Genomic DNA, 13,151 nt, shown 5'->3' with positions numbered 1-13,151 from the left:
GTCCTCACGCAGCATGGATGCTCTGTGCTGTGTTGATCAGTGGGGGATTCCCCAGCACCAGCCCAGAGACTGTATCTGGCCCGTTAACAGGGCTGCATTTGGAAATCAGGGTTTGGCACAAGCAGCCAACCCTGCTGTGTGAACTGTGCAACAGAGCATTACCACTCACAGCGTCCTGTGAGCCAGGGGGCACAAAAGCCACTGGGCAGACCTCCGGCCCGGTCAGAACTTCAAAGCTGTCTGAAGGGTTCAAAACTGACCCATTTTTCATCTATGCAAAATTTTGTATTTACTTATTTAAAATTGAATATTGAAAACACCACAGAAATGATTATCAAAAAATTAACCTTTGGTAAAACATTTCAACCCAAAATATCAAGGAGGAGGGAAAGGCAGGAGCTTTTTTGAAAATAAATCCCAGAAGATTTACATCAGATGGTAAGCTCTTGGGGCAGGGACGGCCCCTTTGTTCTGGATGTGTACAGTGCCTAGCGCAACAGGCGCCAGGCCAGGGCCGGGGTTCTGAGGCGCTACCACAGCACAAATAATATTTTGACAGTGTTGATGATTTTTCTTGAAAAAACGAGTCATTTGGGGGAAAGTGCCAGTTTTTCATTGAAAATGAACCTTTCTGTTCAAACTGTGCCAACCTCTCACCCACTCGAATCTCACTGCCCCTGTCTCCGACTGTGCTCCTGCCTCACAGCCCCGGGCTGCCCCCGCAGAGTGCTTTTGGCCATTGAGCCCTGAGCTCCTCACTCTTTCATCCAAGTTCAGCCTCTTTTCTTTAGGACACGCTCTGCTGCCTTTCTGCAAGTCCCCATCTCCACTGCTCCCCGCCCTGGGCCTGATTCTCACCGACACCAGCACAGGGTGGGTGGGAAAAGCTACTCAATCTGACCGGGAGCATTTCATGCCCCTTTGCACAGTTCTAGGTGTTGGGCAATGCAAATCAGGCCCTTGCTCTGCTCAGGACCAGTCTCCCCTGCCCCCACACCTGATTCTCTTACAAGTTCCTTTTATCCCATTCTCCCTTTACCACCCTCTGTCTCTCTCCTCTTCAGTTCTTCTTCCATAGCTATTGGCAGGGCCGGTGCAACCATTTAGGCAAATTAGGCGGCCGCCTAGGGCGCCTAGTGGTTGGGGGCACCTAAAAGCCCGCTCAGGCGAGGAGGTGGAGTGGGGGTGAGCTGGGGCGGGCTCCCCAGGCAGGGTTAGCTGCCGCGGCGGGGGTCTCCCCAGGCGGGGTTAGCTGCCGCAGAGGGGGGGGCTCCCCGGGCGGGGTTAGCTGCCGCGGAGGGGGGTAGCTGCTGTGGGGGGGGCTCCCTGGACCGGGAGGGGGTGGGCTCCCCGAGTGGGGGGCTGGGTTAGCTGCCACGGGGGGGCGGGGTTAGCTGGGGGTGGGGGCGCAAGGTGGAAGTTTCTCCTAGGGTGCAAAACTTCCTTGCACCAGCCCTGGCTATTGGGTCCCATAGGACTTGTGGGAGGGGAGGAGAGGCTAGGGAGGGATTTGGCCTGTTCCCGTCTTTCCACAGGCCCTCTAGTGCTGGTGCCCCCTGCTGGTGGTTGATGGGAAGAGGCAGCACTGAGGGGGCGGAGGGGTGGATCTCTCCAGCGAGGCCTGGGGAATGGGCAGGATTCCCCACCCCCAGCAAATCACACTGGCCACATACCCATGCCAGACATGGAACCCCTGGATCAGCAGCCCCAGGGGGTCCGTGATTGCCACCCCCCAGGGCAAACCATTAGCATGGGTCAGAAAACAGGGGAGCCCTTCCCTCCCCCCCCCCCCCGTTTGACAACATGGGGAAATCATTTTGTCGATGTTCTCAGAAGGAAATTCGACTTTTAATTGAAAACAATGTTCCAGTTTGGGTTTGGCTGGAAAACGTATACACAGGGCACCAAAGGGGGAGAGAAGACAGAGCTCCAATGAGTGTCCAACCTGCACCCGGGGGAGGTAACTCATGCCTCTTTCTTTCCCAGGGGACGGGCAGGTGGATTTTGAGGAGTTTGTGACGTTGCTGGGGCCCAAGCTCTCCACCTCGGGGATCCCCAAGAAGTTCCATGGCACAGACTTCGACACCGTCTTCTGGAAGGTAACTGGTGCCTCATCCGTGGCCCCCTCTCCACACCCTCACACCTCCTCTTGAGATCCCCAAACCTGGGGTGGGGGAATCATGGACATAGAGGGAGAGCACATCCCAAAGTTACTCCAGGCCAAGAGGTACAGACTGCTCCCTGTTCTCCCCCCAGGCCCCTGGGAATCTGCCATGGAAGGAGCAGCCAGTGTTGGGGGGGTCGGGGGGGGGGACAGATGCACCAGAGAAGAGGCTCTGGTAGGACAGCACCCGTGTGAGTTCCTCATTTACGGGGGCCCCAGCAAACAGCCACTTCCTGTACCAGCCACAGCAGGCTCCAACGTGGACCCTCTCTATTCCAAATAGCACCAAGGGGCAGCTGATGGGGTCAGTGCGATCAGGTAAGCAGACAGCCTGAGGGGGAGAGGAGCAGATAAAGGGAACGAAGGCGGAGGCAGGAAAGGTAACAACTGACGTGCCCAAGGAATGCTCATGTGACTCCCCAGGGAACCTGTGCTGACCCCACTGCTCCTACCCTGCCTGTGGTGCAGCACGGACACACCGCAGCCTTGTACCCCAGCAAGGTGTGTAACTGCCCTGGCCACTCAACAGCCAGCACTCCAGTGCATACACCATCCACTAGTGGCCACTGTCAGCACATCGTCCACACCCCGGATGCGCCCTGTGTCACTGCAGCGTGCTCAGCAGACTCTGCCATGACTGCCCTGTCCACGCCTGGTCTTAGGGAGCCCCTAGTGGTGACACTAGGCAGCACAGGTTGTGTTTCACAGACGTTGCAATGACAATTGCCACAAGCCCAGCCAGAGAGCCCCCCCAAAGAGCACTGACCCCCTCCCTCCACCACACGCCCCCCATCAATGAGCCCACCCTTACCATACACCGTCCCACCCCTCCAGCAGTGACCCTATTCCCCACCCCATCCCCCACCCACCCACCCACCCACCCCAACACCTGTGTCTACTGAAAACCCCACTTGCTGTTCTTGGAAGGGATTCTGGGGATGGGAGGGAGTTGGCCTTGACCATGCCTCCTTTCTGGAAAGCCAGATCTACTTTCTGTACACCAGAGAAGTGAAGGAGCAAGCCATGGGCCTGCCTCATGCCCACTCCTCCCTTGCTCACGAGAGAAACACCTTAGGGGAGCATCTTCTTTAATGTGACTTAGCTTTGTTTTGACACGAGCAGCTGTCACTTGCTGCCTCTGGATCAACCCTGCCTTTGGCCCAGCCCCGTTAGTCTCAGTGGGGTTATAGCAGGGTACAGCCTGGCCTCTTTCTGATTTGCACTGCTCCCCAGGAGCCCAATTCGCCCATCTTTAGCATCTCCAGGAGCCTCTCCTCTGGGTGGCTCATCAGCCCTCCTTGGACACATCACACCTGCTGCACGCTCACACTGCAGAACCCAGGGTAGGGCTTAGTTTCATTTTCCTGGTTGGGGGGTTTTCCTTTTTGTGCTTCAACTCCTAAAAAGGAGACAGTCAGGGCCCTGATGGGAAAACTGGACTCAGGGCCCCTGACTCGTGACTCCAGCCCTATAGGAGCAAAGAGCTCCTGGTGTCAGTGTGACTAGGGCACAACAGTCTAGTCTTTGCTCCAGCCATCACTCTGGCAGGGCAGCTGCCTATGTGTGACATTGCCATCATGCTTGTCAACCACACTGTGGGCCTCCCCTGGCTCCCCTTCCTCCCTACTGCCAGCACGGGGGTCAATGTGTCCCTGCCCTCAATGGTGAGGTCACATGACAGCCATGACACCACACGTGCTGCATGACGGCCAGGTTTTGGGGACCACGGTGCCAGGCCTGTGCTCTCTGGGGGCAGCTGGCAACATGCCAGTCCTGCGCCCCGTGTGAGATCAGCAGCTGCTGTGCTGCGGCCTGCGTGACCGGAGGTGTGTGGTGGTGACTGATCAGTGACAGCCATGCCAGGTGCTGCTCCCCATGACACACAGCTGGAAGTCACATGATGCCATGGGGAGATCACGTGAACATGGGGCGGTTCTTGCAATCCCCCCCTGAGGGGTCTGTGTGCTGCTTCCCCTTGCCGCAGTGCGACATGCAGAAGCTGACGGTGGATGAGCTGAAGCGGTTGCTCTACGACACCTTCTGCGAACACCTGTCCATGAAGGACATTGAGAACATCATCATGACGGAGGAGGAAAGCCACATGGGCAATGCCGAGGAGTGCCCCGTCGACGTGGAGCGTAAGTGACCCTTCCCCAGCCCTGGCAGCCCCAGGCACTGCCGCTCACTATTGGTACCATAGCGCCTAGGAGCGTGGCCCAAACCCCACGGTCCTAGGCTCCGTACAGACACAGAACTCGACACTGCCCCAAGGAGCTTACAATCAGCGTCCAGGGGCTTGCTGTCCATCTCTGGTGCTGCTTGGAGCAGCCAGACAGGGCTGGCCTTACCATGAGGCGAACTGAGGCAGCCGCCTCAGGTGCCAGACTGTGGGGGGGGGCCACTAGGACCCAGAGTGTAGAAAATTGTGTCTGATGCTGGTGCTCTAGATGCACAGAGATGGTGGAGTGCTGGGCTGGAGGAAGGAGGGCACAAGAGACATAACAGGCAGGCAGGAGAAAAGGTGAGCGGGAATAACAGAAAGCAGCAGGAGCTGCAGGGAGAGAGAGGAGGAGGAGCCTCTTAAGTACCTCTCTAGCACCCCCAGGAGCCTGGACTGATTCACACCAGCTTCTCAGGGACCTTCCTGTCTCCTGCTGCTTCCCTGAACCCACTTGAGGAGAACAGGCAGTCAACTGAAGTAGTAGGAGCCAGTTAGGCCCTTAAGACGCTGATATCTTCCCTCACTCAGGCCCTGCTACCAGCCTGCTTATTTGTCCCCTTCAATTGAGTGTTGAGAGCCACTCTAGCTGGCACAGACCAGCAGTCATGAGTGAAAGAAGAAAACGCCCCTCTGAAAAAGCAAGCAAGCAAAGGAAGCTTTTCTGTGTAAGCAGGAAGGAGCTCTCCTGAGAGTCACAGACACAAATGTTCACGGTGAGCCGTCCGGCCCCAGGGAGGATGTGAATGGTTAAACCCTCGAGTTTTTATTGTCCCGTGCAGTTCTCATCCATTGAACTTGGTGTCAGTGGTGCAGCATCAGCTTCTACTGAGGCTGCTGAATTGTTTAATGTAATTCAAAGCATCTCTGTATCTCTCTCTGCATCAACTCATGGATGGCAAATTTTGAAGCAACATCTGGGAACATCCTCCCTGACCCTGAAACCACTGAGTGCCACACGAGGGGAAAGTCGAGTGGAGGCGATAAAACCTATCAAACACCAAATTGGGAAGATAGATGATGCCATAGTTGCCAGTATGGAGGATAATGCTATGACAGGAACTGTTCGTGGGAGAACACTGGCAGAGGGAAATGGAATCACCAGAAACATACATAACTTCAAATTTCTGTGTGGCTTAGTGTTGTGGCATGACCTACTGTTTGAAATAAATGTTGTCAGCAAGAGACTCCAAGGTGTTGACCTTGATATATCTGGAGCAATGGAACAACTGGACAAAGCAAAGTCATACCTACAGTCTTACCGGTCAGATGAGGGATTTCAAAACGTTCTGAAGAGTGCACAGAAGTTGGCCGAGGAACTTCACACTGAAGCTATTTTCCCACCCATTCAAGAATACGAGAGTCACCAAAGAAGAAGACATTTTGATTACAAGGTCTCTCCCATAAGAGACCCCAAACAACAATTCAAAGTTGAATTCTTTAACCAGGTGCTAGATTGTGTGATACACTCAGTTGAAGAACGTTTCATGCAGCTCAAGGAACACAGCAGTATATTTGGGATGTTGTATGATATTCCAAAACTCCTCACTATACCTGAAGAAGACCTACACCAGCAATGCAGGGCACTAGAGACAGTGTTGACACATGATGACGTGCGCGATATTGATGCGAGTGATTTAGGTGATGAACTGAAAACCCTTTCAAGATACATTCCAGCAGGATCAACTCCAAAGCCTGTTCTGGAATATACGTGCACAAATAAGATGACCACCCTCTTTCCAAATGCTTTTGTTGCTCTGCACATACTTCTAACCCTTCCTGTAACAGTTGCCAATGGAGAACGCAGCTTCTCCAAGCTGAAGTTAATAAAAACACATCTACGCTCCACAATGACACAGGAGATGCCGGTCGGCCTTGCAACCATCTCAATAGAGCATGAGCTGGCCCAGACCGTGGACCTTCAGCAGGAAGCAGTTCAAATCTTTGCAACCAAGAAGGCACGGAAAGCACCACTTTGATTATTCAAACAGATAAAAATGCCAGTGTTTACTATGCAGATAAGAAAAGTTACATTTGCTGTTCAGGCGTTTGAAAGTTAAGTGTTACTTAAAATTTTTGAACAAGGCATTTTAAGTTGTTAGTTCTCCTTTATTGGGGTTGGCAGCAGAGCAGTACCATGAGAGGAGTAGATCAGGAAGAAGGCAGAATTGAGACCTTTCAAAGTTTTGGCCTAAGCAAGGGGTCATGGGGGCGTCATTTGAGCTCCCCGCCTCAGGTGCCAAAATGTTGGGGGCCGGCCCTGCAGACCACAGTAAGGAGCAAGCCATACTTGCAGTCCCTGTTCCCCTGTCACCTGCCCTCATCAGCCACCTTGCCCCTACAGAGTTGTCTGGAGAAGCAGGGAGCAGGCCAGTGGGCTTGTTGTGATGCATCATGAGCTAATACGGGGCTTCCCATCCTCCATGGGACTCTGGGCTGTCCCTTTCCAAGCCCCCCCCCCGGCCCGACTCCCCCCTCTCAGGTCAGAGGGCGACCCGGGAGCATGAGACGGTCAAGCCATGCGTGGGTGGGGGTCCTTGGAAACCTTGGCTTTGCCCAGCGCTCTGAGCTACAGGCAGGTTTTGTGCAGTCTGAGTTGAGTGGCCTTTTCACATCCGCCCTCTGGACCAGGACCAGCACCACCAAGGCAGAGGGGATGTTTGCCCCCCACCCCCAACCGCTCTTCAAGGGATCCCAAATTGTTGCCAGGAAGGCAGAGATAGGTCCCAGGTTAATCCATGCTAAGCAGAGCAACAGCAGCAGAGCTGTTTTCATCCTTTATAGAAATCACAGCAAAATACTGACAGAACCCAAATTTTACTTCTTTAAAACACTTAAAATACAAGATTTTCCAGGGGTCTGTCTAGCCCCAGACTCCTGGAAGGCTGTTTGGCTTTTAAATAGCAACATCAAGGGGCCCCACAATACCCCCTTCAAACACATTCCAGTGCCTCCCTGGTCTCCTTGCTGTCATAAGCCTCTCCCCCAGCACCTCTCTGGGCTCTTTGTAACACTGCGCACCATCTAGGGCTTCTCCCCAGAGGTCCAGTGCCTGCCTTTGGGTCAGGGCTGGCCACAAGGGCTTGCTCCAGACCTGTGTCTTCCAGGTTCCCCACCAGGCTTCCTCGTCAGCCTGCAGGAGCCATACTGTTCCCCACAGTCTCACCAATCTCTGGTCCTAGATTGCCAAGTTCCTTTCCCTCTCTCCCTGCAGGACCCCCCTGCTGCTGCAGGCTTCCTGTCTTTATAGTCATCACCCAGCTCTTCCCCAGCTAGGCTTCACCCTTAATAAGGCCTGGTCCACCCTCCAGGTGCAGCCAGGCAAGGTAATTGGTCTCCCAGGCTCACATCCCCCTTTCAGAGCCAGGACGAGGTATACAGCCTGTCAGCACAGGGAATGACAAAAATGATTGCAGCCCTGGAGAAAATCCCATACAAGGAGAGATTGAAAAGATCTCGGGCTGTTTAGTTTAGAGAGGAGACAAATAAGAGGGGCCATGGCAGAAGCTAATGTCTAGAAGGACAGCTGGCCTGTTCCGCCCCAGAGATGGCTGCATTTTGATAATGGGTAACGTAAGGTCTTATCATGCAGCAATGTAATTGCCTAAGGGAATCAAAGTGCACTTACTGATTTCTAACTGTACACTCCTCTCTCATTAGGGGATTCCCTGCACTCTGATTGGCAGAGGAGTTCTGAGTTGTATGACTATAGAGTTATTTATCAGTCACGGTACAGTATGCAAATCCCAGTGTTCTGATTGGCTGACAATCACAGCATTGTTAGGCAATCACAGCGTAGGGCTTTGTACTTTCTTGAGTAGATATATTACAATTATGCAAATATATCTGCTCTGATTAGCTGCAGTAAATTCCTCTGCACTGATTGGCTACTGCTCTCAATGTGAAGCCAACAAATATGGCTGATTAATATGTTGCTCCCCTGTCCACACCCTATTCCCCAGTACACCCAAGAGAATGTCAAGTCATCACATTCTGGGCATGTACACATAGAAGCTTCTGAGCTCCCCGTACTCCCTGTATTCTACACACATCTACCCATATATACTTCATGTTTCAGACATGTCACCCTGTCTAGTCACATGTACACCACAGAGGTCACAAATATTACCATACAGCATCCACACACACACTGGCGATCACCACATTCCATGCACATGTGGCTGGTGGAGATTACCGGGTTCCACACCCACATGGCCTGTGGATATTGCTACCCCACAAAGGCTATGATTCAGTAAAAGCAGTACAGTCTCTACCCTCATCCACTGCAGAGACCATTGGGATCTTTGTGCATCTAGAACATGGTGACTTTTGCGAGTACCCAACATCACAGGCCTTCTGGGTGAGGAAAGGCGCTGACACGCTGCCCGATGCCTCTCCCTGAGGAACCAGGGACTGCGCCAGCTAGAGAGACTGAGCCCTATTACTCCTTTTTTTAAAATTTTAATTAAGAAAGTGACTCTGGCTCTGGGCTGCTCGGAATTTTAATGCAGGAGGAGGCCACTTGGGTGCTTTGAGGGCCAGCTGCCGCTCTGCATGCCAAGTGGCAAAGCACCATGCCAGGGCATCGAGGAGGGAGCCTGCACAGTGACTCCTGCACCTGCAGCATCCCAGGAAGGGGATGCCAGGACAGGAACTTCCTAGCCAGAAGGGCTGCAAGCAGGGAGAGCAAACAGAAGGAAGCAGAAGGCTGCCTGAAGTCACTGTGTGTGAAGGGTGTGGGTGAATCTTTCAGATGAGCCTGGGACTAGGGGAGTGACAGAGGACACCAAACTAACCTGCATCTCCCCTTCCTCTCTCTCCTCCCCCTCCCCCCCCACAGCCTGCTCGAACCAGCAAATCCGACAGACGTGCGTCCGGAAGAGCCTCATCTGCGCCTTCGCCATCGCTTTCATCATCAGTGTCATGCTGATTGCTGCCAATCAGGTGCTGAGGAGCGGGATGAAGTAGCCCAGACAGACAGACTGCTTACCAGAAGAACAAAGACAGACAGACATATATAAATATATATATATATATATTATAGATTATATACACAAAGGGGGGAGGAAAAAACCAAATTATTCCTCCATGGAACGTGTCCTGTGCACACCCACCAACTCCTCACCCACATCCGCCCTTCCCCTCCTCCGTTGGGAGCGCCCTTCCAGGAGATGGGGCCATCGTGTCTGCTGAGCGCATGGGTTCCCCTGGGGCGGCTCCCACTCGCCTCGGGGCAAGAGAGGTCACCTGGACTCGCATGGCTGTTTGCGGAACATTTAGATTAAAACAAAAGTGCATGTACCGTGCATGGAGTCCCCCCCTCAGTCTGAGTGATGCAATAGCGTGTGCTTTTATAACCGGAGATTAGAGGCCTATCAGATATATAATATATTCTATATCTCTATATTTATGATAAACCAAATCATCCTGTAAGCAATACACACTCATCGAGATTTTCTATTTGAGATTCGGGCATTGCATGGACCTCAATAACAAGGGCTGGATTCCACCACTAGCTGTAGCACCATCTCCCCATAACCATCTCCACATGTCCCAGAAACCACACACTTTTCACCCCAGCTGTGTCCTGTTGTCATCAGGGAGCCTGTTGTATATGGCCCTGGGTGGGGGGCATTGGCAAAGACAGGCTGCAGGAATCGTCAGGTTTTACACTCAGTCTGTACTGCAACTCAGGCCCCTTTGCCATCAGAAAATCCACATGTGAGACATTCCCTAGCTGCTTGTGCCAGGGTGTGGATAAAGCTCCCTATCAGAAAGGGGCATCCAGGCTCGCCGAGGGAGCTCACACTATGCGTGACTCATCTGCTTTTGGCCTGTTCAGCCCCCTCTGGGACTGTCCTATAGACTATGCCCAATTGCCCCCATCTTCCAGTGTGGCCTAGTGGACAGACCAGTGGACTGGGACTTGGGTTCTATTCCCAGCTATGTCACTGGCCTACTGGGTGATCTTAGGTAAGTCTCCGTGCCTCAGTTTCCCCAGCTGTAAAATGGAGATAATGATGCTTCCCCTGATGAAAAGTGCTGTATAACAGCTGGGTTATTAGCCCAGTAACCCTCTGGGCCCCAAAGATAGTCATCCATTGCGGAATGTAGCTGGCCATACTCTGTCCTTGATCACATCACCACCCCTCTTTAAGAGGGGGGCTGCCTCAGCTCTCAGCCCCTCTGTGTCCTGTCTGGAGAGCCACTTCTGAACTGCCTTCCTGACACAGCCCTCTCGTCCCATGTCACCTCTGTGTGCTCCCTCCCCGTGTCCGTCCTTGACCACCACATGCACTCACGCCTCTACAGCCTGGATGTAGCATCAGACCAGTGTGGGTTTGGGTTTCCTTTTTTTTTTATGTTCAATCCAAATAAAAATGGAATTTATAAACTGATCTGAGTGTGGCCAGGTCCGGCTGTGATTGGGAGCGATCCTGGCCTGGGACAAATCCTGCAGGGTGCTGGGGCGGGACTGGACCCCAGCACCCCGGCAGCCTTTCTATTGGACACAAGGGGGCCATGTGCAGCTCCAGGTGAATGAGGGGTCGGGGCTGGGAAATGAGGGTGGCTGGTGCTGGAGCTATAGGTGGGAGTCATGGGTGTGTCGGGGGGTACAGGGTGTGTTGGGTGGGGAGTGGGAAGGGGCTGGGTACACGTAGGTCAAGTCTGAGTGGTTACAAAGGGAAGTGGGTGGAGCTGAGGGGTGTGTTGGGGTGACTAAGTGCTGGGGGTGATTGCAAAGGGAGGTGGGTGGGGCATGGGGTGAATGGGGTAAGGGCATGGCTGGGTTCAGAGGGAGGTGGGGGGCATAGGTGTGCCGGGAGGTGGGTGTACCCAGGGTGGGTGGGCTGGAGTTAGCTGTGGCTCTATGTAACTGGCAGGTGTCTATCGAGACACCACCTTGGAAAACAATGTTCCCTTAAGACAAACTCTTCAGGCAGCACCAGTGAGGCTGGTGTCCGCTCATGCCCAGCCCAGAGACACCCAGCGCCATGCCATAGGCTGGAATATATGGCCGTCGTTTCACATACAGCCTTCAAAGCTGCACTGGCCACACTGTGCTCTTCTCATTGCCACTCTCAACAGACCGCCCATAGACCCAGGATCCTGACCCAAGTGGGCTTGGTGTGCGCAGATCTGGGGGCTGGCAGAAGAATATAACCCAGACCACAGCATCGGCCAGGAACTGGGAACAGCTTCCATCCTGCCCAGGCAAGTTATGGCTAATGGTGGCAACAGCTAAGTAACTTAGATGCAGAGATTCCAAGGCCAGAAGGGCCCATTGTGATCATCTAATCTGACCTCCTGTGTAGCCAGTGCCGGCTCCAGGCACCAGCGAAGGAAGCAGGTGTCTTTGGCAGCAATTTGGCGGCGGTTCCCTCAGTCCCTCTCGGAGGGAAGGACCCGCTTCCTAATTGCCGCTGAAGAATGAAGCAGCGCGGTAGAGCTGTCGCCGAAGTGCCGCCAATCGCGGCTTTTTTAAAAAAAATTTCTTGTTGCTTCGCTGCTTGGGGCGGCAAAAAAGCTGGAGCCAGCCCGGTGTGTAGCACAGGCCAGAGACCTGCCCCACCATAATTTCATTTGGTGACCCCTAGTTCTTGTGTTATGAGAAGGGGTAAATAACACTTCCTTATTTAATTTCTCTACACCAGTCATGATTTTATAGGCCTCTATCATATCCCCCCGCCCCTTAGTAGGGTTACCAGATAGCAATCATGAAAAAACGGGACAGGGGGTGAGGGGTAATAGGCACCTATATAAGAAAAAGGTCCCAAAAAATGGGACTGTCCCTTTAAAAACAGGACATCTGGTCACCCTGCCCCTTAGTCATCTTTTCCAAGCTGAAAAGTCCCAGTCTTGTTAATCTCTCCTCATACAGAAGCCATTCCATACCCCTAATCATTTTTATTGCCCTTTTCTGTACCTTTTTCTATTCCAATATATCTTTTTTGAGTTGGGGTGACCAGACCTGCACATAGTATTCAAGATGTGAGCATACCATGGATTTATATAGAGGCAATATGATATTTTCTGTCTTGTTATCTACCTCTTTCTTAATGATTCCCAACATTCTGTTTGCTTTTTTTGACTGCCGCAGCACATTGCGTGGATGTTTTCAGAGAATTAAGTTTTGTGAGATCCCTTTGTAACTCTTTGCAGTCTGCTTTGGACTTAACTATCTTGAGAAGTTTCGTATCATCTGCAAATTTTGCCATCTCACTGTTTACCCCTTTTTCCAGATCCCTATGAATATGTTGAATAGGACTGGTCCCAGTACAGACCCCTGGGGGACACCACTATTTACCTCTCTCCATTCTGAAAACTGACCATTTATTCCTACCTTTTGTTTCCTATCTTTTAACCAGTTACTGATCCATGACAGCACCTTCCCTCTTATCCCAGGACAGCTTACTTTGCTTAAGAGCCTTTGGTGAGGGACCTTGTCAAAGGCTTTCTGAAAATCTAAGTACACTATATCCACTGGATCACCCTTGTCCACATGCTTGTTGACCCCCTCAAAGAATTCTAGTACATTGGTGAGACATGATTTCCCTTTACAAAAAACATGTTTACTCTTCCCCAACAAATCATGTTCATCTCTGTGTCTGATAATTCTTTTCTTTACTATAGTTTCAACCAGTTTGCCCAGTACTGAAGTTTGGCTTACCGGCCTATATTTGCCGGGATCACCTCTGGAGCCCTTTTTAAAAATTGGTGTCACATTAGTTATCCTCCAGTCATCTGGTACAGAAGCTGATTTAAATG

The 13,151-nt window shown here is 52.4% G+C and overlaps 1 protein-coding gene across 1 annotated transcript in view; it reads left to right on the top strand.

Annotated features, from left to right (window-relative positions):
• Positions 1-9,350, top strand: part of CABP7 (calcium binding protein 7) — a 76,360-nt gene extending 67,010 nt beyond the window's left edge. The window contains exons 3-5 of the mRNA XM_065418028.1: positions 1,987-2,099; positions 4,149-4,302; positions 9,223-9,350. Coding sequence (XP_065274100.1) covers positions 1,987-2,099; positions 4,149-4,302; positions 9,223-9,350 — 395 coding nt within the window. The remainder of the gene's footprint in view (positions 1-1,986; positions 2,100-4,148; positions 4,303-9,222) is intronic.
• The last annotated feature ends 3,801 nt before the right edge of the window (positions 9,351-13,151 follow it).

The sequence above is a fragment of the Emys orbicularis genome, chromosome 16 (genome assembly GCF_028017835.1).
Source record: "Emys orbicularis isolate rEmyOrb1 chromosome 16, rEmyOrb1.hap1, whole genome shotgun sequence".
NCBI classification, from domain to species: domain Eukaryota; kingdom Metazoa; phylum Chordata; order Testudines; family Emydidae; genus Emys; species Emys orbicularis.
This window is presented reverse-complemented; position numbering and strand designations above follow the sequence as displayed.